The sequence below is a fragment of the Pelophylax lessonae genome, assembly GCF_965119305.1.
Source record: "Pelophylax lessonae genome assembly, chromosome: 7".
Classification (NCBI taxonomy): domain Eukaryota; kingdom Metazoa; phylum Chordata; class Amphibia; order Anura; family Ranidae; genus Pelophylax; species Pelophylax lessonae.
In genome coordinates, this window is record NC_138774.1 from 176,159,977 (window position 1) to 176,185,874 (window position 25,898).

Here is a 25,898-nt window from a genome sequence, read left to right on the forward strand (position 1 = left end):
TTTATTCAGGCCCTGTTTTCCTTTATTTCATCAAGTATTCATACAGCAACATTCATTATGTCCTAGGGTGACAACAGTTATCTGTCGCCCTAGCCCTGGACTACTGACCACTGTAGGGGAAACCCCAAAACTCATAGGTTTCAGTCACATTTTGACTGTTGCAGCCAGATTAAAAAATATTTATTTAATTTATTTTACAAACATGTAGGTAGAAAGACATGTTTGGCAAGCAATAAAATCACATTACGTAGTGATGGTTTTAAAACAGTTGCTCTAACTGGCTAGGACACCTAATACAATTTACATGGTCTGAGGTGGGTGGCAACTATCTAAAGTTTCTTTGAAGTTAAATCTGGTGAAACTGATTGAAAAGCAGAATAGTTGTTCACATAGGCTTGTCACTTCCAGTAGTTTGGATCCTTGGAGGAACAGGTCTTCAAAGGCCGAGATTGCAAGCTATGCAGCTGGAGGTGTAAATGGAATTTGAACACAACAGCTGTTCTACAGTATGCCTTCTAACAACATATACATCCAATATATCTGCTTAATCATAAATACACGTTTGATAATCATAAATAAATGTTTGATAAATAAAATGGCTACTCCATTTACCCGATCAATGGCTGTTCCCTCTTCCCCTTCATCACCTCCCCCTCTTTTCACCATAACAAGGAGGGTAGAGGTTTTATAGTCCTCAGAGTGAATTAACTGAGAATAGTGCAAGCAGCACAGTCAGAGAGCACTGGAAGCAGGGGCATAACTACAGGGGTTGCAGGGGTCGCAATTGCAGCCGGGCCCCATGCTCCAGGGTGCCTGTGGGGCTCTCCTGTACACCTGGATAGGAGGGGCGGCGAGGGGCAGCATGTGGAGAAATCACTGTCCTCCTTTTTCCTCCTGTAGCTGCAGGAGGGAAATGGAGGAGATTGGTTCCTCTGTATGCTGCCCCTCCTATCCAGGTGTACAGGAGAGCCGCACAGGCACCCTGGAGCTCCCGCCGCTCCTCCAATCCAGTTCACTTGTGTTCTGCTGTCTCTGGGCCCCTGTGTGCTCCCCTGGTCCCCCCCCCCCCACTGTGCTGCCGGCTTCCTCCCTCCCTCCCCTCTCCTGCCGGCTGCTGTCACAATAGAGAACCAGGAAGGGGTCGGTAATTATGTAATTTACCAGCTCCTTCCTTTTCTGAATGAACAGAGTCCTAGTCAGTGACATTTAAAAAAAATAAAATGATAAATAATACAAATAAAATACCAAAAAATAAAAACTACTGACACCAGTTGGTGAAATTCCAGATTCGCAAAGGTCACACTTGCGACCAGCCTGGCATTCCACCACAGTGGGTAGGTCCCAAGATGGCAGGAAGGAGGCCCACTGCAGAACTTGTGAAAGGGTCCCGCTGCAGGACTGTAATAAAGGGCCCCGCAATGGGAGTAAAGGGCCCCAGGATCAGTGGGAAGAGCCCCAGGCTTGAAGGGAAGGGCCCCGGCCACTTGCACTTATTGAACAGATCTAACAAAAATCTTTTTGAAAAGTGTCTGAAGCTCAATGTGTTAATTGCTGTTAGAGGACATTGATAAAAAGAATTCCTAATGATGTGATAATTATCTTCTGCATGTGTGTCACTTGGTTTGTTCATAACCATCATCCTCATTTTCCTCCCCAGATCCTCCCATCCATCAGACAGCACAGTGACAACAATGTCAGATCTAAATATGGGATCCGGGGATCTGGCCCAGGACTCTGAGAAGAATTCAGAGAACAATTTGCCTCCTCTCTGCCTGAAACAAATCTTTCCAAAGTATGCCAAGCAATTCAGTTACCTGCGAGTGGTGGAACGAATTGCGTCACTCTTTTTCCGATTCCAGGGAATCCGTGGTACCATGAAAATGGGACCTACTGGCTTCCGGACATTCATTAGGTGGGTGAAGTAAAGGCTGTACTCAGTCAGACAAAACTATTTTAGGTGTTAAGATTCACATTTATACAAGATCCCTTAGATGGGCAGGTTATCTGCAAACTGTGATAATTTTGTCAGTAAATTTTGAATTAGTTTTAGTTATAGTCTTTTGACTAAAATGCCTTTTTTAGTTTGTCATATTTTAGTCTTTTGACTAAAATGCTATTTTAGTTTTAGTTGTATTTTAGTCATCTGAATTGTTTTTGTTTTTGTTATATTTTAGTCAACTAAAATCTCCAGGACATTTTAGTCAACTAAAATCCCATACATTTTGGTCAACTACAAATCGAATAGGTTTAGGTTAATTGTAATGCATTATTTAAACATTTCTCTAGAATTTCCAAACAAATTATATATTCCTGGAGTAAAAATGGAATAATATGTTGTTATTTATGATATGAAAGCGGAGTTCCGGCCTCAGTGTCACCTGTAAAATAAATGGATAATCACAATTTTTTTTTTTGTTTACTTACCTTGATATTGAAGAAAATATACTCACCTTTCTTACACTCCCTCCCTCTGTGGCCGCGGCCCACGCCGTCACTTCCTGCTTGCATTGACTCAATCAATGCGCCCGCACCGGCCCGATCGTCAATTCCGTTGCAGGTGCGTCATTCCCTGCTAAACAGCTTCTGGGCAAGCCCAGAAGCTGTGCAGGGATGACGCGCCATCCCCCGGAAGTGATGGCGGGGCCGGTGCAGTGCATTGTGGGACCGAAGAGGACGTGCTGGCTTCAGCTGCCCACACCTGAGATGGCAGCGCTGGAGAAGAAATTTTCAAGGTAAGTATTTCTTCTAAAAGTTAAGTGCGACCTGGGACAGTTCAGAGGCTCTCCATTGTGGAATGCACTAGCCCTGACTGTCTCGGGGGTATTTTGAGTAAAAAATTCTTTCCAATGCCAGAAATCCGCTTTAAGGTTTCAACATGCACTACAGACACAGATTTAGCCATTGTGATACATAACATCTTTATGAATAAAACCAGGTTTCATAAACAAAAAAAAATATTGCTTTTTGAGAAACAATGCAATTTTAACCGCTTGCCGACCAGCCGGCATAGTTTTCTGGGACTGCTGGGGGGGGGGGGAGCGTGCCGCCAGAGGCACGTGCACGCCCATTTGCCACAGGGGAAGCTAATCAGCGAGTATGGCAGCAGCGGTTGCCGCCGGGCACCCACGATCGCTCTCTGTGGTTTTTTTCAGAATTGCTCTTTTTTTGTTTATAAAAATAAAGATCACACAGGAGATCAAATACCACCAAAAGAAAGCTCTATTTGTGGGAAAAAAGGACAACCATCTTTTAGGGTACAGCGTTGCATTAACCCCGCAATTGTCAGTTAAAGTAATGCAGTGCTGTATCGCCAAAAATGGCCTGGTCATTAAGGGGGTAAATCCTTTCTGGTCCAGAAGTGGTTAAAATACAAAAAACTGTAAGCTCTGTTGGCTGTATTGTCCTCGCACATATTACGTGAATAAATTACCAACATTAAATATTTAGAAAAAAATATAAAAAAAATCCTTTTTCCTATTTTTTCTCTTTTAGCAGCTTGGTAGATGCCCCTTACTTATGCTTACTTACTTATGCGGTAGTGCAATACATGTTTAAGCTTTAACCACTTCTGGACTGGGAGGATTTACCCCCTTAATGACCAGGCCATTTTTGCGATACAGCACTGTGTAAAGTCTATGCGGCGGCCATTTTCTTGTAGTCTATGGGAGCGGCGCTTGGCGGTGGGCCTCTAGCGGCGGTACGGCCATTTCTTCTTCCTCTCTGGCCAGCGTGGAGCAAGCTGCTGGTGCTTTCTCTCTCTCTACTGAAGCGGTGGTGGTGAGTTCCTGGGGCTGTATATACTCCCTCCTTCCATTATAGCAGCGCTACTTGGTGCACTGGGGCCTGTAGTGCCATCGGTACAGCAGTGATTGGTTTTCACACCCTTTCTGTGCAAATTTTGCTAGTGGTCCCCAGGTTTCTATGAAGCCGCCAGAGCACATTTCACCACCTGACCAACTCTCAGAAGCTGCGGGACCCTCTGGATCTCAGTCCGCTCTGGCGGCCATGATACGGTCCTGCAGTCACTGGTATCAAAAGTGGATATGGCTCTTCAGAAGAGACCTAGTAAAAAGCGCCCTCTGCCTTCACCTGCTTCCTCTGCGTCCTCAGAATCTGAGAATGGGTTGACTTGCGTCCACGCACCTTGAATGCTCTGACAGTGAGGAGGAGTCCTCTTCCACTACATCTGTGCAAGAGAAGGCGCTTGTGGAAGCACTGATTGTATCAGTGCAGGCAACTTTAAAAATGGAGGACACAGCTACTGCTGCGTCGGCCACGCAAGCGCAATTTGGTACCCGCATACCTTCCAAGGCGACTAAGGTGCTTGCCTTACCTGACAATTTCGACAAGATTATCGCTAGTCAGTGATGTTCCCCAAAACGCATGGTTGGGATACCTAAGTGTTTCACTGGGAGGTATCCATTTGAGGAGTCCCTCTTAAAGAAACTGACAGGGGGGCGTGGCCGGCGAGTGATGTGAGCGGTCGTGTCCTGCAGTAGCTCCCCTGGAATCCTGAACATTCTCCTGTCTATCTCAGCCATCCTGTGCTCGGTCTACCTGTAACTTTTGGGCTACCCTCTACTCAACTTCTGCCTACCTTCTGTGCAGCCATTTCCATCCGGACGGATGTCCAAGCGCGGCACGAACTCCCGGTCGGTGGTGGATCCTGGCAGCCAAGATGGCGGTGCGGCGACCCGCTCTGCGAAGTAGAAGCAGAGGGAAGCCGCGCGGCGCCTGTTCGCGAAGCCCCAAGGTAAAGACCCTGCTCCCCCTTCCTGTCTGGCTGATGTGGGGGATGTGGATATGGCATCAGGGGATTCAGTGGATGACAGGCCTTCCTTGTTGCTGGACTCTTGGCCTTCGGCCTGCCATGAGGCGGGCGCAGTGCTGCAGCTGCGGCCTACTTCCCCTACCCTGGCCCTTGACTCTGAGCCCACCTTGCGGGATATCCTTTCGGCGGTCACTACTGGCAACGTCAACATTGCTAGATTGGCCGGGGAAGTACAAGGCATGAAATTAGAACTGTCCCTGGTACGCCAGGACATGCAAAAGCTGCGGGAACGCACAGCTGCATTTGAGTGCCGGGTCAGTACCATAGAGGATGAGTGGCAGCCATTACAGCGGTATATTCAGTTTCTTCATACTATTACCACAGCTAATGCGGCTAGACTGGAGGACATGGAAAATCGCCTGCGCAGGAATAATGTGAGGGCGGAGGGGAAACACCCTGTGGATTTTATTGAAGCATGGCTTCTGAACACCTTTGGAAAGGATTCCTTTTCCCCTATGTTTGCCGTGGAGCTGGCCCACAGGGTCCCTGCCAGACCTCCTACTCCGGGTGCCCCCCCAGGCCCTTTCTCTTCAAGCTGCTTAACTATAAAGACCACAATGTCATCCTGAATAAAGCTAGAACCACTGCCGATCTTTCTGTGGACAACACCAAAGTCTCTCTGTACCCTGACTTTTCTGCTGAAGTGCAACGCAGGAGAGCTAAATTTTTGGATATCAAGAAGAGGCTGCGCAAGTTGAATGTGCCCTATTTTATGCTTTATCCTGCTAAATTGAAGGTAGTGGCGAATGGCTCTACCCAATTCTTTGACAACCCCCAGGCCGCTGTGAACTGGCTGGACGGGGAGGAACGTAATCTGGCCCGGCAGGTACCCCCTTGAGTTTGGGGGCACTGTTCTCCTTTATTGGCTTTGAGTTTCAGTCTACTGTAAGGAGCGCTGACAGTCAGTTTCCAAGTCTCTGTTCTACAGTTTGTGTTTTACCCCCCATAGGGGTGCTACGTTTGGGTTCACCTGAGCTGAGCGAGACTGTCGTGTTTCCCCCCAAGGTTACTTGTATGCGGTTCCTTTGCATACTGTGCCCTTATTCTGTTGTCCTGCGTGGACACGTTGGCTCCGTGGACTGGAGTGTTTTGCTACTGGGCCCTGTTGACCCCCTTGACTTTGTTCTTCACTTTGATGCTTTTCCCCCCTCTATTTCATGTTCTTTTTCAGGTGAGACCTTTCCTGCCTAGGACTCTTGCGGCTGCAGATGGCTGGCGTGGACTGCATTACCCTTTCCATCTACCTACGTGCTCCGTGCACGTTCTCCTGTGGACTCTGTTCTTGTGGACTCTGAATGTCTGTGGGGAGTGGTATGTCCGGTGGTTTGGAAGGTTTTTGATGTTGAGCTTATATTATGATTTTGCTACCTCATGGAGCTCTCACGGCTTAATACTTTAATTATGTAATGGAATGTCCGGGGCTTGGCTGATGGGGTTAAACGTAAAGCGGTTTTTGCATATCTTAGGAAGTGTAAACCTACAATTGTTTGTCTGCAGGAGACCCACCTTGTACGCGCTACCACGCACCTGCTACGCTCTCGAGCATATCCTGTTCAATGTCCACTCCTCTTATTCTCGGGGAGTGAGCATGTTGGTGTCCAAGAAGGAGACCTTTGCGTGTCTGCGCAGCAGGGTGGATGATTTGGGGAGAGATTTCTTTTTATTGTGTAAATTTAATGGTTTTCTCTGCATTTTAGCTGCTGTCTATGTCCCTCCACCCTTCTCCCACGTGGTTCTCCGCCTGTTGGCGCAATTTATGGCACCCCACCCTGATACTCCTGTGCTGGCCTTGGGTGACTATAACAATTGACTTGACCTGGCGCTTGACAAGTTTCACCCCTCTCATCAAGGACCCACCCCTATATCGTGCCCAACGGCGTTTGCTAAGTTTTTATTGGAGTTGGGCCTCAGAGATGTTTGGAGGGACAGACATGCCACCACTAGGTGTTATTCCTGTTATTCGGCCACTCATGGCGGGTTGTCACGTATCGATCTGGCCCTGGGGAATGACTCTGAGGCCCCGGTGTCTGATTCGGCGTACGAACCCCGCCTAGTGTCTGACCATTCCCCACTCTGGGTTAAATTTTCGTTTCCGGGATCGGGGGCTCGACGGCTGTGGCGGGTGAATCCGTTCTGGCTGACGCTGTTCCCTGACCCGGACCCGATTGTCCCGGCTTTGGAAGACTTCCTTGCTGTTAATCAGGGTTCCGCCTCCCCTGCGGTGGTATGGGACGCCCTGAAGGCCTTTTTGCGTGGTCAAATTATCAAAGGGATTACTATGGTTAAACGTAACTCTGCACAGTGGGAGGACACGGTACGTGGTGAAATGAAACGTAGGGAGGAGGCTGTGATAGTCTCACCTTCTCCCTCCACGCAAAAAGCCTGGTTAGAGGCCCAGGCCCTGTATAACTCATTGGTACTCTCAGCAGCTGAGAAGAAACGGTATTTCTTGCAACAAACGTACTTTGAGAGGGCGAAAATACGGGGCATATGCTGGCCATGGTAGCCAGGTCTCAACAGGACCCTGGCTCGGTGGCGGAAATCGTCTCTCCCTCAGGGGTGGTGGTCTCCTCCACACCACAGGTGCTTGACGGCTTTAGGCAGTTTTATGCTGATTTGTATCTGTCCCGGTGCGGGGGGGCGGGAGCAGCCCTGTCCTCATTTCTGGACGGGTGTTCCTTACCTCAACTTCGACCGCAGGATAGGTTGTCCCATAGTGCTCCTGTTACTATGGCTGAGCTTACGGATGCCTTGGGACAGGCGCCTAACAATAAGGCACCGGGAGTGGATGGCCTTCCGGTTGAGGTTTATTCTAGGTATGGGCGAGTGCTTCTGCCGGCTCTCCTCTCTACTCTGCAGGATATTATGCGGACAGGGGTCCTGCCGGATTCCATGAGCAAAGCCATTATTATTGTTTTGCCCAAGCCAGGGAAGGACCCTAGATACCCTGACTCATACCGACCGATCTCCCTGTTGACCACTGACATAAAGCTTTTTGCCCGTATTCTTGCCAACCGACTTTCGAAGGTCATTACCTCCATCATTCACCCGGACCAGTCCGGATTTATTCCGGGCAGATCCACGGCGATTAATATACGACGGCTTTATCTTAATTTGCAACTCCCAGTGGATAACCCGGGTAACATAGCCATATTGTCATTGGATGCGGCCAAAGCATTTGATAGTGTCGAGTGGCCGTATCTGTGTGAGGTCCTCTCTCGCTTTGGACTGGGAGATGACTTCATTAGTTGGGTGAGGGCGTTGTACTCGGCGCCACGTGCACGGGTCGGAGTGAATGGGGAACTTTCTTCCCCATTCCTCCTGTACAGGGGCACTAGGCAGGGGTGCCCTTTGTCCCCCCTGCTGTTTGCCATGGCGATAGAGCCGCTGCTGGCCCTTATTAGGAATACCCCGGCTGTGGTGGGCTTTCGGAGGGGTGAATTGGAGGAAAAGGTGTCCCTATATGCGGGTGATACCCTTCTGTATCTAGGAGACACAGAGGGTTCCCTTAATACGCTTATGGTTCTTATTGCACAATTTGGCTCCTTCTCAGGCTTCTCTATCAACTGGGACAAGTCAATACTAATGCCCCTAGATCCCATACCCAATCCTTCTCTACCAGCCCTGGGTCGCCTACGGGTTGCGGACACTTTTAGATATTTGGGGGTGATGGTCTCCCCCGATTCGGCTCAGTACCTGCGTTTGAACCTGCTCCCTCTTCTAGACAAGCAACGTGGGGGTGATGGTCTCCCCCGATTCGGCTCAGTACCTGCGTTTGAACCTGCTCCCTCTTCTAGACAAGCAACGCACTAAAGGTAAAAGTTGGTGTGAGCTGCCGCTGTCAGTGGTGGGTAAATTTAATCAAAATGATTTGGGCCCCGCAGCTACTGTATATTTTCCATAATTCTCTGATGTGGATCCCAGTGTCCTGGTTTAAGCGGGTGGAGTCCCAGTTTCGTGACCTTGTCTGGCGAAGGCAGCAGCCACGTATTAAATTGTCTACCCTTCAGTACCCCAAGGATAAAGGTGGACTGGCAGTCCCTCATACGCGGATGTACTTTCTTGCTGCTCAGTTACAACACTTGGCCGGGTGGGGAGACCAGCTCTCGAAAGACCCACAGTCACTGCTTCTGACCAGACAACCTCTGATTCCAGACAACCTCTCTCAGCGGCGTCCCTTCTGGAGATGGACCTTCCCTCATTGCCGAGCCGTGCTCCCACGGCCATCCTGCTGTGTCACTTGTGGCGAGAATTGCGCGTGTTGTCGCAATCGGACGGATTTTTTGACTTTACGCCATTATGGGACAACCCGACCTTTTCGGAGGTTGCTGGGTTGCAAGACTCTCTGGGGTGGCAGGATAGGGGTATACGGTACATCGCTCAATTGTTGGTGGGCTCTGTGCTTAAGCCATTTGACCGCCTTCAGACTGAATTTAATCTCCCTCGCCAACACTTTTATCGTTACCTTCAATTGCGCCATGCCCTTCAGGCTCAGCAGCGACTGTCCCCCTTACAGCAGGCAGATCAGACAATAGTGAACTCAGTGATTAGGGCTTAAGATAAACGGTGACTGATCTCCCTTAGGTACCAAAGGCTTCTCTCGTGTGTACAGGACCCGGCCTCCTTGCGGTGTAGAGCAGCGTGGGAGATGGATCTGGGGGATATTGGTGGAGACCAGTGGGATCAGGCCTTGGAAGTCCTTCCCTCTGTGTCTCTGTCGGCTTCCCACAAGCTCTCCCAGCTCTTTATACTCCACAGGACGTATCATACCCCTGTTCTCCTGCATAAGTGGGGAAGACGGGATATGCCTTTGTGCCCCAAATGCGATTCCCACAGGGGAGATTTTTTATACACATGCTGTGGCGCTGCCCGAAATTGGTTAGGTATTGGACTCAGGTCACACAATGCATTTCACAAGTTGCCCATGCACCTATACCAGTTGACCCTCTGGTGTGTCTGTTGGGCATACTGGATCCGGAGCCGTTTACTCCTGGTGCTTATATCATGGTGCATAGGCTATTGTATTTGGCTAGAAAACTGATTGCTAATTATTGGATGAGTCCAACGATTCCTACGTTGGCGCAGTGGGTGACACGAGTCAGTTATATTCTGTTGAGGGAACATTTGGTGTACCGCCATCGTAATGCAGTCAAAAAATTTCATAAGATCTGGCAGGATTGGTTGGATTGCCCGGAATTAGCGCCTGCACAGCTGCTTATGTATCGTATTCTGCAGGTATAGATTTGTTAGTAGACATTCCGGCTGTGTTGGGGTTTCTCTCACCTGAACTTCTTTTTCCCTTTCTCCTTCTCTCTCCCTTTTCCCCTTCCCCTTCTTTTGCTTTCCCCCTGCTATGCCCATTCTTTCTCTCCCCTTCTTGTCTTTTACTTTTCTGGGAACTGGACTCCTCTGTACCTTTGTTGTGGTGGAGACCCGTTCCTGAGACCTATCTACCCCCTGGATTTTGACATGGGTATGATGACTACACAGGTATGGTGCTCTCGGGGTGTGTCACTTTTTACATTGCAGATGTGGAGCTGTTTTTTCCCACATTTATGCCGAACCCTGTTTATCCTGGTTCGCTGCTGCGTTGGTTTATGTTTATATCAGCTAATGGGGGTTCGGTTTTCTTTACTACCTCAATACCACTGCGATTATTGATGCTTTTGTACCACTATATGACTTTTCTTTTGACCAGAGATGTGACCCCTGCGAGGGTGCGGTATTTTTCGAATTATTGTATGTACCTGATTGTCATTGCTGTGTATGTTTCCACCTGTTACCCTTCCCTTTTTCTTTCTGTTGTTTTCAATAAACACCTTTTGGATTTAAAAAAAAAAAAAGAAACTGACAGTCCCACCGGTGGTGGATTCTCAGGTTTCCAGGTTGAATAAAGTCACTCTGCTCCTAGTGGAGGACGCTCTGTCTTTTAAGGACCCTGTAGACAGGCAGGCTGAATCTCTGGTCCGCTAACTTTTCACCGTGGCAGGTTCAAGGCCGGTGTTCACCATAACCTTGGTCTCTCAGACCTTAACAGAATGGGCAAAGCTTCTGCGCCAGGATTTGGAAGGGGGTCAACATCCTCCTGAGCTAGCAGAATTGGTGGACCAGTTGATACAGGGGTTACAGTATATCTGTTGTTCTTGTCTGGACATGGCCCTGTTAGGTCACTAAAAGCAGAGAGCCTCACTGCAAATGTGGTCCTATCTTCGCAACCCACAAGCAGCCCTTTTGTCCCGCAGGGGCGCAGGACAAGGGTTCCAAATCCTCCTGCGCCTTCTCGGGAGGTCTCAAGAGACCCTGGGTCGGTAAGTCCAAAGTGGGCTCCGCCAGCCCCGCAGACAAGCCCTCCTCTGCCTCAAGGGGCGCCCCCACCCGTACATGGGGTGGGGGGACGTCTTTGCTTCTTTCCAGACTCATCGACCTCTATTGTTCAAGACAAATGGGTCCACAAGTTGATCCACTCCGGGTACAAGATCGAGTTTCGGTCTTTACCCCCCGCAATGTCCTTCCTACCAACCTGCGTCTGTCCCCAGATCGGCTACAGGGCCTTCTCACGGCGGTACAGGACTTGCTTTCACAAGGGGTCATTGTACGAGTTCCAGAGTCGGAACGTTTTTAGGGGTTCTATTCAAACCTATTTACTGTTCCCAGGAAGGAGAGCAAGGTCTATCCGTTCTTGGACCTCAAGGCCCTGGTGTGCTTTGTACGGGTTCAGAAATTCAGAATGGAGTCCATTCGCACCGTAGTGGCTTCACTTAATCAAGGGGATTTTCTGGCCACTATCGATATCAAGGATACTTACCTTCATATCCCAATCTCTGTTGGGCATCAGCTTTTTCTTCGCTTTGCCGTGGGCGAGGAGCACTATCAATTTGTGGCGTTACCCTTTTAGTCTCGCTTCAGCTCCTTGGGTGTTCACAAAAGTGTTGGCCCCGGTACTAGCCTTGCTCAGACAGAGGGGGATTGTGGTACTGGGGTACCTGGACGATCTCTTTCTGCAAGCAGAGTCTCGGTCTGCCCTACAAGCCTGTGACGGTACTAACTGTCACTATGAGTAAAAAATAGATACTTAATGGTTTGGATTGCTTCAAATGGGGTCTGTATTTACAAGTGATGCTAATGTGTATTGTACTGCAATGTCAGCAATATCTTCATATAGAAATATGAAGATTTAATCCTGTTTTACACTGGGAGACTTAGACTATTATAGACCATTGCCATGAAGTCTGACTCCTAGATAATGTGTGTATTCCATGTCCCTGTATGCCAGACATGCTTCCCTTGGGGGCGTGGCCTAAAGGCGGACAGAGCAGCACACTAGTCTCTGAGCTCCTCGCTTCCTCTTCCCATCCTGCACTCTATCCTGCATCAATTGCCCAGCCACAGACCTGCTTCGCCTCCTCCAGACCCCAGGATCGTCCTGCCGGCTTACTATGGTGAAGATTGACCCCCATAAAGCCGCAAAATCGTCCGGAGCGATGGACCGGTTCCTCAGCCAAAATGGCGCCGGCGACCTCCGTCCCTCCTCGTGTCAGCACGGGCCCCTCTGCCTACAACTAACTCACAGCAGGACTTCTTCTCCTCTACAGTCCCCGGTCTCCCTGATCACCCTCACTCGCCTGCCTGTGAGGAGGACGCCTTCCTACACCCGGATGGACAATGTGAGCCTGCTGCTGAACCCACGCTGGGTCAGATTATGTCAGCCATTCAAGATTGCAAGGCCTCACTCACTGCCCGGATTGAAACTATCCATATAGACTTCTCTTTACTGAAAAATGATGTTCAGAATATGAGGGAGAGGGTAGGGGTTGCTGAGGAACGTATTAGCACTATAGAGGACACTGTAGCTCCACTATCCATTACTGTGCGGGAAACTTCCAGTTAACTCATGGTGCTGCGCGCCAAAATTGATGATCTAGAAAACCTGTCCTGCCGCAATAACCTTCGCTTTGTGGGGTTCCCTGAGCAATCTGAGGGGTCCACACCTAAGCGTTTTTTGTTATCCTGGCTGCAAAATACCCTGGGCCCAGATGTCCTCCCTACTTCCTTTGCCATTGAGTGGGCACACCGTACTCCTCCTCGCCCTCCTCCAGCGGGTGCCCCCCTCGCGTTCCATAATTGCACACATTCTTAACTTTCAGGACAAAGTGGCTATACTACGGGCGGCCCGCCTACAGGGTGAATTACAATTTAATGCTCAGACCATACGTATCTTTCCTGACTTTTCGGCGGATGTCCAGAAGCAGAGGGCCTTCTTTGCATCGGTCAAGGCTAGACTTCGCGATCAAGAGATCCCCCTACTCCATGTTGTTTCCGGCCAAGCTCAAGGTTATTCATGCCCACAAAACCATTTTTTTCACGTCACCTGGAGAAGCATCTACCTGGCTGCATGACACCTTGTTTGGCTCTCAACGTTCCAGACATCGCTGATTGCGGAATCTCCCTTTATGTCTATAACCTCTGAGTTGTCCTCCGGCCTCTTCAATTATCATGGTACCTTGCCGGGCCCCCTAGAGGTCCCTGATCCCAGACTGTCCTCCCTGCATTCTCTGACATCCCCACATGATTGGGGCCAGCCTTTCCTGAGTGGGTGACGGTGACTTCCATCCTATTTTGTTACTACGTTGTCTTCTACTGTTTCCTGGGTACCCTGTTGGTCCTTTATGCCGGCATAACTGTTCCCCTACATTTGAAGAGGAATGCTGATGATGTGTGTTCTTTCTTCCACTTCCCCCTTTGCTACATTTTTTTTTTTCTGCCCTGCCCTTTTTTTGCGCCATACCTTGGGTTGATGTTCGCATCATAAGGCTACTGACTGTTGTTACTTTTTCTTGTTTTTTGGGATCCTAGGCTCTCTATGGTTGGGTTGGAAGAGCGGGGTGGGGGGGTTGGGATTGTTTTTGCCTTTATTTTACCTTGTTCTGTTTTTTTTTGCTCCCTTTTGTTTGCTGGTGCTCCTCCTGTGTCACCCCCGTTGTGATACTATTTTTACATCCCCTGTGCAGTGTCCGCGGCCTCGCGGCTGTCGGGCACCTGTGTTCATACAAAGGTCAATGTCAATATGTCTACTCACTTAAAGGTTATATCTTGGAATGTAAGAGGTTTGAACTCTCCTCACAAGCGGTCCCTGGTGTTCTCCTTCCTCAAACAGTATAGACCCCATATTTTATGTCTTCAAGAAACACATCTTATGGCCCCTAAACATTTAGCCTTGAAAAGGGCCTGGATTACCCGTTCTTACCATGCCTTCCATACTTCCTACTCTAGGGGGGTCTCGGTCCTCATTGCTAAGTCCCTCCTGGTGGAGGTGCTTCGCATACGGACGGACCCAGAGGGCAGATTTGTCCTTTTGTCCTTGCAAGTTGGACGTGCAATCCTTAATTTGATTAACCTATACATTCCTCCTCCGTTTTCAGCTGAAATTCTTAATAAAGTTACCTCCTATGTCCTTGATTTTCCGATGGGCCATGTCCTCTATGTGGGGGACTATAATGCAGTGGTTGACCCTGCCATGGACCACATGCGGGGAGAAGGGCGTATTTTCCAGTCCCTTTTGGACTGGATTCAAGTATATGATCTGGTTGATGTGTGGCGCTGGAAACACCCTGACGATAGACAATATACATGTCATTCTGATTCATTTAAAATGATGTCTCATATCGATATGGTTTTTGCTCCCCCCAATACCCTTCCACTCATCACTGGGGCATCCATCCTTTCCGAGGGGTTTTGACCATGCTTCAGGCCCCCAACTATGGCACCTCAATGCATATTGGTTAACTGACCCTACGGTCCTCGGTGCTTGTACTAAAGGTGTCTCGGAGTATTGGAATATGAACCTGCTCACTGCAGACTCCCTAACAGTTTGGGAGGCATTCAAACCCTCTGCCCGTGTTACCTTTATGTCTATTACAGGCATCCTCCGTAAGAATAACGGAGGAGTTCTCTCCCACCTCTGTCCCGAGAATTCGCATTTCTCCGACCCAGGTGGTGGACGCTCCTCAGGCTATTATGGACGCCTTCGTCTCCTTCTTTACTGACCTATATACGTCTACTGCCCACTATGATGATGCCTCTTTATCTGCATATCTGTCTGGTATTACTCTCCCTTCCCTGACTGGTCAGGACAGCGAGGAACTTGACGCCCCTCTCAGGGTGGAAGAAATAAAATTTGCTATTGGACAGATGCCCCAACACAAAACCCCTGGCCCTGACGTGTTTCCCCCTGAGTGGTATCATTCCTTTAAACACCTCCTTAGCCCCCACCTGCTACGCACCTTTGAGGCAGATCTAGAGGCGGGCGTACTCCCCCCATCTATGCGGGAGGCCCTAATTATTCTCCTCCTTAAACTCCGTAAGGATCCCCTGGACTGTGACTCCTATAGGCCCATATCCTTGATCAATTTAAATGTGAAAATACTTGCCAAAGTACTTGCCAACCGTTTAAATAAGATCATCCCTTCTTTGGTACAAGACAACCAGGGCAGTTTTATCCCGGGCCACTCTACTTGCATGAATATCCATAGATTGTTCCAAAACTTACAATATCCCCACCCCCAACTCCTCGTCTCGAGTGATTGTTTCTCTGGACACCTGTAAAGCATTTGAGAGTGTAGAATGGCCTTACCTGTTTCGAGTCTTGCATTTGTATGGGTTCGGCCCTGGAATGATCGCCTGGATTCGGCTTCTGTATACTGACCCTGTTGCCAGGGTCAGGGTGAATGCTGCAGTCTCCCCGAAGTTTGCGATCTCCAGAGGTACGAGGCAGGGGTGCCCTTTGTCCCCACTTTTATTTGCCTTGGCCATTGAGCCACTGGCTATACGTATCAGATCTGCCCTGGATATCCAGGGCCTGATTGTTGGTACTATAGAGGAAAGGATATCCCTCTATGCTGACAATACGCTCGTCTACCTGGCAGAACCTTCTGACTCCTTGCGAGCCCTCCTCAGGGAGATGGAGAACTTCGGTGGATTCTTGGGCTTCCGTATTAATTGGTCCACATCTAATCTCTTTCCACTGGACCCTGAGGCTGAGCAGGCGATCTACCTGGGTTCCCAACTTCAAGTGACACGCTCCTTTCGCTATCTCGAGGTCATTGTCCAATTACCGCTGCACTCCTATGTGTCCAATAACCTGTGTCCCCTTATTCAACTTCTCCAACAATGTACCTCACAATGGATGGATCTCCCCTTGAATCTGGTGGGTCGGGTCAATATGATCAAAATGATTTTCCTCCCGAAACTTCTGTATGTTTTGGCTGACGCCCCATGTAAAGTCCCTAAATCCCTGTTCAGGCAGATCGACTCACTCATGTATTCATTTCTGTGGCATGGAAAGTCCCCTAGGATAGCATTGGAAACTTTAAAGTTGCCCACGCAATTGGCCGGCCTAGCCTTCCCTAATTTCTATTGCTATTACCTGGCGTCTCAATTGGCAGTGGTTCATGATTGGTTGCATCCCTCCTCACATAACGCCTGTTAACACTGTCACCATTGTCACCTCGCTTGAATCCCTTCATAATATTGTCTATCGTAGACAGGTCCTGCCGGGCCGAGGCACCCTCATACTCCAGTCTACCTTATCCCTTTTTAAACTGGTGGTCCAGTGGTTCTCCACCGATGCCTGGACCTCCTCCCCTAATAGTCCACTTTGGTGCAACCCTGAACTCCCTGAACTGTTATCCTTTCCATACTCCCAGTTTTGGATAGACAAGGGTGTTAATATCTCAATCACTTGTATACTGCCCAGGGGTTTAAGTCTTTCCGGCAGCTCCGGGGAGAATTTGGGGTCCCCTCTTCCTCCTGGTTCTATTATCTCCAAGTCAGACATGCCCTGCAGACTCAATTTACCTCTCTTCGGACTCCTTTAAGTATGTCTGCCTTGGAGAAATGACTTAGGGATCCTGGTACTACTAAACTAATTTCCCAATATTACTCCTTTCTGATGACGGACTCCAATCCCAGATTTGAAAGGGTACAGGCACTTTGGGTGGCTATGGGAATTGACTTTAGTGAGGACGACTCGACTGAGTTTTCTACTACTTACCCTTAATCCGTTCTGGCCTCCACTGATCGTCTGATACAGCTCAAGGTGTTTCAACAGAGTCATTTTACCCCTGGCCGACTATATAAGTTGGGCTTGCGCCCCACTCCTGATTGTTTTCGAGGCTGTGGAATGCCGGCCGATCTTCTTCACTGTTTTTGGTCCTGTCCAGTAGTTTCTACATTTTGGTCTGAAATTGACTCCTTTATATCCGCGGTTCTTGGTATCCCTAATATCCTTCATCCGAAAAATTGCTTGTTGGGCGTGTTTGGGGACCTGTCGGTTGCCGGACACGTCAAATGTCTACTCCGCATCCTGTATTTCTATGCTAAGAAGGCGATACTCCTGAGTTGGAAAGGGTCAATAGGGCCCACCGTTCCCACCTGGCTTCAATTAATTAAGACGGGCTGTCTTCCCCTCTATAAACTTACTTTTGAACTAAGAGGTCGTCCACGTTTATTTGAAAAAATATGGCATGGCTGGATTTCCAGTCCACCTACTCTACCTCCTTCGAACTTGGTGGACCAGGGTCCTGTCTCTGCTACTCCATAATGGATTGATGCTGACATTCCATATACTGTATATGTTTCTGTAGTCATTGACCTAAGAATGTTCCCTTTGTTATACTGTGTTGATGTTCTCTCTCCTATGCTAAACATATCGGGGGGGGGGGGTGCGACCGGGAGCACCAGCATTAATGGCAGTGTTTAGTCAATTTGACTCTGTTTTGCCTTCTTTTGTTGTTGGGGGGTTCCTTTTTTTGTATTGTTTGGTTTCTCTGTATGTTCTTGTTTGCAAACTTAATAACAATATCTTAAAAAAAAAAAAAGACAGGCTTCCCTTTTGTTTGTGTATTGAAATGGAATGCGTATTGTGTTAAAGTTTACCTGTCTCATTGTTAAATGTTAATGACTTCTCTTGTTCTGTCTGCCTTGGGATGAACTTATTATGGGATGTATAGGTGTGTGTGGATTGGCTGCTAAGTGTGTACACTGTATGGGAGTGTAAAACTCTGTTTTCATTGGATTGTGAGTTTCAGGGTCTGTCCTCAACAAGGTCCACCTGGGCGGTAACCTTGTGGGGGAAAACTGTATAAAAGAGCAGCTGTACCAATAAAGTTGAGCTAGTTCACCCTCAATCTAGTAAGAACTTTTGTAGAGCTTGTTCCTGCTTCACTCTCTGGGGAAAGAGAGGTTCACCCACGGGAACCTGGAGCCTTGTTGTAGGTCCAGGGTGGGTAGGAGATGGCGAGACCCTAACCAAGCTGCGGCCGTTTGTGGGGTCTGAGGTAGTTATGGTGTCTGGTGGAGTGCTTGGAGCCCTTGGGAAGCACTAGGAGCATCCGTCAATGGAGGTACCTGGTCGGGGTGCAGGTTGATTCATTACAAAGATGATTTGGACATCACTGTGCGAACTTTACAAGAGTTCGGCTGGACGCTGAATTTTCAGAAATCAGCTCTGACTCCATCCAAAAAATTGGATTACCTGGGCCTGACTTTGGATTCAGCCTCAGCTCAGGTGTTTCTTCCGGAGGTGAAACTGCAAAAATTTCAGCATGCGATTCGGCTCCTGTTGTCCGACCGCCTATTATCTCTCAGAACTTGCATGCAAGTGCTGGGTTTGATGGTCTCCACTTTCAAGGCGGTTCAGATTGCTCAGTTCCACACTAGACCTCTGAAAAGAGAGATTCTGGCCAAATGGGACAAGAATCCTCGGTCCCTGAAAAATCTGATCCGGTTGAACCGGAGTACGAGGGGAGCCTTGCTGTGGCGGCAGGCAAAATATTATCTTTCCCTGTACTGGATGGTGATCTCCATGGATGCCAGCTTGTCCAGATGAAAAGGTGTCTTTGGCCCAGGGAGTTTGGTCTCGGGAGGAGCCCAGTCTGCCGATCAACATCCTGGAAATTCGGGCGATCAGGCTTTGCCTGTCCCATTGGACAGATCGTCTACAGGGGTGTCCGGTAAGGATTAAATCGGACAATGCCACAGCTTTGGCATATGTCAATCATCAAGGGGGCACAAAGAGTGCCCTTGCGGTCAAAGAAGTGGCCGGCATTCTAGGTTGGGAAGAGCAATTTGTTTCAGCCCTCTCTGCTCTGCACATTCCAGGGGTGGAAAATTGGCAGGCAGACTACCTCAGTCAGCAGGCCCTGAGTCTGGGTGAATGGTCTCTTCACCCGGAAGTGTTTCAACAACTGTGTTTCCGGTGGGGGACCCCCGATGTTGACCTGTTGGCCTCTCGTTTCACCCGGAAGCTTCAGAGGTTTGTGGCTAGGTCGGCTCTCGGGATCCTCTGGCCGACGCTCTGGTAGCCCCCTGGGGTTAGTATCGTCTGATTTACACTTTTCCTCCGCTACAACTTCTGCTGAGACTGCTTGGCAGGATCAAGGTGGAAGGGATTCTAGTCATTCTGGTGGCTCGGGGCTTGCCTTGCTGGTCTTGGTACGCAGGCCTAGTAAGGCTGGTAGCCAACTCTCCTTGGAAACTTCCTCTCAGGGAAGATCTCTTGTCTCAAGGACCGATCTTCCATCCTGCTTTACAGCATGGCTATTGAAAGCCAGGTGTTGAAGGACAGAGGGCTGTTGGATTCAGTGATTCCTACGCTGTTAAAAGCTAGAAATTCTACTTAGAGGAAGATCTATCATCGAGTTTGGTGGGCGTACATTACTTGGTATTAGTTTCTCCCTGTGCCTTTTCCGTTTTCCGTCTGCTGGAGTTTCTACAACAAGGTGTAGATCAGCATTTAACTTTGGACTCCATCAAGGGTCAGATTTCCACCTTGGCAATATTTTTCAAATGGCCGTTGGCTACAAATTCCTTGGTTCACACCTTCGTGCAGGGGTTTTGCCACTTGGCTCCTTCGTTGCAGTCCCTGGTTCCACCGTGGGATCTCAATTTGGTTCTGTCGGTACTTCAGAAACCTCCTTTTGAAAATATTTGTGAACTTCCTCTGCTCGCTCTGTAACAGAAGGTGTTTTTGTGGTGGCTATTACTTCTGGCTATTAACGCAGGGTGTCAGAGTTTGCTGCGTTGTCCTGTCGGTCACTTTACCTGGTCGTTCACAGGGACAAAGTGGTGTTGCGTCCCTGTCAGGCGTTCCTTCCTAAAGTCGTCTCAGGTTTCCACTTAAATAAAGACATTTTGTTGCCTTCTTTGTGCCCTAAGCCGAAACATCCTAAAGAAATTGCTTTACATTCCCTGGATGTGGTCCGGGCAATCAGGGTGTACCTGGCGCCGACTGATTCGATCCGAAAATCGGATTCTTTGTCCATACGGATGGATCTCGTAAGGGGCAGGACGCATCTGCTGCGACCATTTCTAGATGGATCAGGCAAACGGTGGTGCAGGCCTATTCCATCAGAAGACAGGTTTCTCCTGTCCCTGTTAGGGTGCATTCTACAAGGGTGCATAGTGCCTCCTGGGCCTTCCCATCATCAGGCGTCAGTGGTCCAGGTGTGCAAGGAAGCCACGTGGTTGTCTGTATCACGTTCACAATGTTTTACAAGGTGGATGGATGTACTTCCATCTGCGGATGCTGCGTTCAGCTGCAAAGTTTTTGAGGCTGCTGTTGCAGAGGCTCCTGCCTCTTGATGGTGTATTTTTTCTTGGTTGGTGAGCTCCAGTTGTTCCTGGTTTACCTAGTTGGCTATGTTTAGCCCTTTTGGGAATTATGTGTATTGCTGTGTTTCCCACCCCTCATATTGACACTGCTTTGGGACATCCCAAGGGTCAAAGAAGATATGGAGTTGTGTCCGTCAATAAACGAAAGAGAAAAATTTTGTCTGTAAAATCCTTTTCTCTGATGTTTATTGACAGACACAGCTCCCACCCCTCTGAGCTGGGTTATGTATTCTTCTGACACTGCTTGTTACAACACTAAAGTGCTAAAGCAGGAGTATACCCCCTAGGACTGTCCTATGGATGTAGTCAAATTTGTTTCGGCCTAGTCCTACTCCTATGAAGAGCAGCAAAACCCAAGGGGCAAAGGAGCTGTGTCCGTCAATGAAAATCAGAGAAAAGGATTTTACGGTAAGACAAAAATCCATTTTTTTCATCATTTCAGGCCAATTTGTATTCTGCTACATATTTTTGGTAAAAAAAAAATCCCAATAAGTGTATATTGATTGGTTTGCGCAAAAGTTATCGCGTCTTCAAACTAGGGGAAAGATTTATGTCATTTTTATTTATTTATTGTTACTAGTAAAGGCGGCGATCAGCGATTTTGTAGCAGGACTGCGACATTGCGGTGGACATATCGGACGCCTAACTGACATTTTTGACACTTTTGAGGGGGACCAGTGACATTACTACAGTAATCAGTGCTAAAAATATGCACTGTTATTGTACTAATGACACTGGCAGGGAAGGGGTTAACACCGGGGGCGATCAAAGGGTTAAATGTATCCATAGGGGGTGCTTTCTAACTGTGGGTGGGGATGGGCTTGCTGCATGAACACAGGGACCTGTGTTCCTAAATAAGAGGAACATAGGATCCCTGTGTTCATTACTGCCAGAACAGCGGTCTGCCATGTTTACAACGGCAGACCGCCATTCTGTCTCCACAGGGAGCCATCGCAGGTGCCCGGCTGCAATCGCCGCTGCCGAACCCACTCATTAGCCTCCCTAGTGGCGAATGGGCATGCACGCCCACGCTAGCCGTCACGCAAAGCGACGTACAGGTACGTCCTTTTGCGGTACAGAGCCGACCTGTCGCCGTAAAACTACGGCAGCTGGTCAGCAAGCCGTTAATGGGCCATGATTACAGGCTCTGGATGGAATTGTGTTGCCGATTTAGAAATGGCCAGCAGAGTAGTGTTAATTTTGATGTCAATTTTCCATTTAGTTCCAGTCATAGTCTTTTTACTAAAATGTCATTTTAGTTTTAGTCGTATTTTAGTTTTATGACTAAAATGCCATTTTAGTTTTAGTTGTATTTTCTCTATCGTTCATTGACAGACGCAGTTCTCTCTGATAGGGTAATACTGCCCCCTACAGGAGTAGGACACGAGGCAGAAAAAAGTTCTGGCTACGCCTATGGGCAGTCCCGAAGGGTACACCCTCTCTCTTCCTGCATAGGATGCCAGTTTTAATCTGCCTAGTCAGGAGTAATGACCTAGTTCCTTGCTGGGATCTTTGGTCCTGGCATAGAAGTAATTTTTTATGTAGTTTTTTTTTAGCTAGTCATTTTTTCTCGGCTTGTTTTTCCTGTGAGATCTTCTAGCAATTTTGCCAGGCTGGGCGACAGACTGGACCCCCATATCCAGTGGTCACCCCAGTCTGGCCATCGAGCACATGCAGGCCTTAGCTCAGAGCTGGGTCGGCCGTGACATAGTCCCGTTGGACGGGGACTGGCCCCATGAGTTAAACGTCTCGCCAGGACACACACGAAAGGGTCTAGGCTGATGTCGCAGTGTTCCTATTTGGCAGACAGCCCCCCTACTCTGGTGGTTTGGAGCCCGCCTGTGTTCCCGGTATGGTGAGTAAACGTCCCCCCCCCGGTACGATTCCCGCACGGGGCCGCCATTTTGTTGTAGCCACTGTTTGCTTCTATGTGGTGACGGCCATCCTGGTACACCCATTTTTGCGGTAGATTTTATGCTGTGGAGGCCGGTGGGAGTGCCTGGAGGACAGTGTGTCATGAGGGTGGTCTCTCCCTCTCTGTGGTGGTCTGTTAGCGCTGACCTCCGGGGGGCGCTGTAGCACTGTGGGGCCGATTTAAAAAAACATTCATTTTTTTTTAAGTTGCTGGCGGGTTCCTCAGGTTCAGTATGGACCCTGCAGGCCATTTGTTCCCACCTGACCCTCTCACGGAGTCTGAAGGGCCTTCCAAATCTCCACTGTCCATCGATGCCATGCCTTTTCGGCAGTTCGGGAAGCATTTTGGCCCGGGTGAAGGTGGTAGGTGCGCTGAGACGTTTCTCCGCCTACCCCTGCCTCATCTGATGTCTCGGAGTCTGAGTCTGGCTCAGCCGCCGCAGATGTGGGGCCTCCCTGCGGGTCTGTTACCTCGCACCCTGTCTCCTCCGATGACATTTCTACCTGCTGTGACAGGCGCTGGTGTATACACTGGCTGTTTTGATGCGTGACACCCTTTGGGGGTCGCAGCGGCGGCTGCGCCTGGGGCGCAGGTGGCATCTGGCACTCACATGCCATCTGGAGTTGCTCTTTTTGCTGGCTGCTCATGTAGGAGGGAACCGTTCTGAGACGTTCCCCTGGGGTGTCTAAGCGCCATTAGACATTGCCCTTTTGGGGAGTCTCTGGTACAGAGGACTGTTCCGCCTTTGGTGGACATAGGTCTGTTGCTGAATGGGACTACCGTTCTACTTCTACGGCGGTCTTAATGGATCTCCCTGTTCAGGGAGATCGCCTGTTTGGCTCTGCCCTGGATGACATTATAAAGGGTCTCACGGGGGGGAAGAGTGTTTTCTTCCACAGGCTAACAAGGGTAAGGGCCTTTGTCACAGTCGGGGTTCTTCCCTTTCGGCTCGCAAACAGTTTCTTCGTCCCTCGGGGACGGTCGATGTGGTGAAGTCCTTCCAGACTTCCACGTGTGGTTCCAAACAACATTAGATCATTTTTTTCCAGACCTGCGGGCTAGGCCTACTCAGCCTGAAGGGGCTTCCTCACCCATCTAGGGGGTGGGGGGAGGTCCAGGCTGCTGGTTTCAGGAGGTCATGCGGTCCAGTTGCAAGATCGAGTCGCGATCCGTTTATTTCCGGTAAGGTTTTTTCCCTTCCAATGTACGGCTGTCCCTGGATCGCTTACTGGCTCTCTGTGGGGCTCTGGTTCAACAAGCTGGACCATTGGTCCTTTGATGGTTCCGTGCAAATCAAAAATTCAAGTTGGTATTGGTTCGCACGGCGGTGGTTTCCCTGCATCAGGGGGATTCCTGTCCTCCATAGACATCAAGCTGCCTACCTTCACATCCTGTTATGTTCGGGACACCTACGGGTTCTCCATTTCTTGCCGTGGGGAAGGATCTCTGTCGGTTTGTGGCGTTGCCCTTGGGTCTCGCTTATGCTACTAGGGTCTTCACAAAGGTGGGGCTCCGGTCCTGGCGCTGTTGCAGCAGCAGGGCATATCGGTCTGGGGTTCCTGGCCGATCTGCTTCTCTGTGTGGAGTCTCCTACGGTGCTGACAAACAAATTTGGAAGTCACCACGAGAACTCTGGAGGATTTCAGGTGGGTTCTGAACCTTTAGAAGTCATCCATGGTCCCTTCCACGAGAGTGGACTATCTGGGCTTGACTTTGGACTCGCCCTCAGTCAGGGTGTTTTCTCCCTCCGGGGAAAAAACTCTAGGAACTTCAGACTGCGGTTCATGTCCCACACATGGTCGTCCCTTCGGACCTGTATGCGAGTTCTGGGACTGATGGTGCTGTCTTTCGAGACAGTCCATTTCGCTCAATCCCTCTCGGGGATCCCCCAAAAGGTGATCCTTCTCGAATGGGACTAGAATATAAACTCTCTGAATTTCAGATCCAGCTGAGCTGGCTGACCAGGAAGTCTTGAGCTGGAATCCTTCCTCCCCTTTTTCCTGAACACTTATCACCGCGGATGCAAGCCTGTCTGGGTGGGAAGGAGTCCTCGGCAGGTTCTCTGCTTTCGGAGTATGGTCCCTGGAGGATCCAGGTTAACGTTCAATGTCCTGGGGCTGAGAGCGATCCGGCTTTGCCTGGTTCACTGGATCGGGCAACTGCAGCTGCTCGATGCACATTCAATTGACTATGCCACGACCGTGGCTTATGTCATTCCACAAGGAGGCTCCAAGGTTGTCCTTGCGGCCTTTGATGTGTCAATTCTTCGTTGGGCAGTGCGCCTTGTTCCAGCTCTTCCGCTGTTCCCTTTTCAGGTGTGGAAACCTTGGCAGGCGGATTGCCTCAGTTGACAGGCCTTGGATTGGATGCAGGGGAATGGTCCCTTCATCCGGAGGTGTTACTGCAGTTGTGCCTTCGTTGAGGGCACTCCAGACGTGGACCTGTTGACGTCGCATCTACAGGATAGTGCTGCGGTTTGTGGCCCGCTCCCGGGACCCTCTGGGTGGCACCATGGGTTCTGTCCTGGGCAAGAACATTCTCTAGGTTCAACTTGAACGATGCCGTGGAGTTTAGCATGGTCACCTGCGCATGGCTGCCGCCGGCATGGTCGTGTGTGCGTGCTCACGGATGGGCCAAGGTCAGTCTCAGCTGTGGTCTGCCTTTCCTCCTCCCAAGTTGCTGCCAAGAATTTTTCGCAGGATCGAGGCGGAAGGGATTCCGGTCTTTCTCGTGGCTCTGGACAGGCCTCGCCGTGCTTGGTACGCCGGCCTGGTCAGGCTGGCCGCAGACGCTCCTTGAAGAATTCCTCTCAGGGAGGAGTTATTGTCTCCAGGGCCCATCTCCCGTCCGACTTTGCGGTCGCTGACTTTGCTGACTTGGCTGTTGAATGCCAGGTGCTGAAGGACGGGGGTTTGGCTGCTTCAGTGATTTCCACCCTGCTTGAGGCGTGGGAAGCGACTTCTAGGGTGATTTTTGTTCATCATACGAGACAGTCGTATATTGCATGGGCTCCCCCTCGCTCTTACTCGCTGGCCCAGATCTTGGCTTCCTTCAATGGGGAGTTGATCACAAGTTGGCCTTGAGTTCTGTCAAGGGTCGGGTTTCGGTTTTGGCAAATTTCTTCCGAAGGCCGGTAGCCCCCTGTGCCCTGGTGCGTGACTTCTTCCAGGGGGTGCGGCACTTGGTGCTTCTGGTGCAAACTCCATCACCCACTGGGGACCTTGATTTGGTGCAGTCGGGTTCTTTTAGACCCTCTGTGAGTATTCAAGGGTATCCCCTGCCTACCCTATTACAGAAGGTGGCCTTCTTGGTTGCCGTCGCTGCAGGTGTAGGCACTGGCAACATTGTCCTGTCGTTCTCCCTATATGTTGATCATGGGGCCAAGTGGTACTTCGTCCGGATCCGTCCTTCTCTACGAAGGTGGTTTCTGGTGTTCACTTGCACGGGGACATTGTATTCCCGTCTTGTGTCCTGAGCCCTCAC

At 49.6% G+C, this 25,898-nt stretch overlaps 1 protein-coding gene across 1 annotated transcript in view; it reads left to right on the top strand.

Annotated features, from left to right (window-relative positions):
- TTLL11 (tubulin tyrosine ligase like 11) overlaps positions 1-25,898 on the top strand; it is a 315,361-nt gene that overhangs the window by 219,510 nt on the left and 69,953 nt on the right. The window contains exon 7 of the mRNA XM_082263577.1: positions 1,658-1,912. Within this exon, the coding sequence (XP_082119703.1) occupies positions 1,658-1,912 (255 nt within the window). The remainder of the gene's footprint in view (positions 1-1,657; positions 1,913-25,898) is intronic.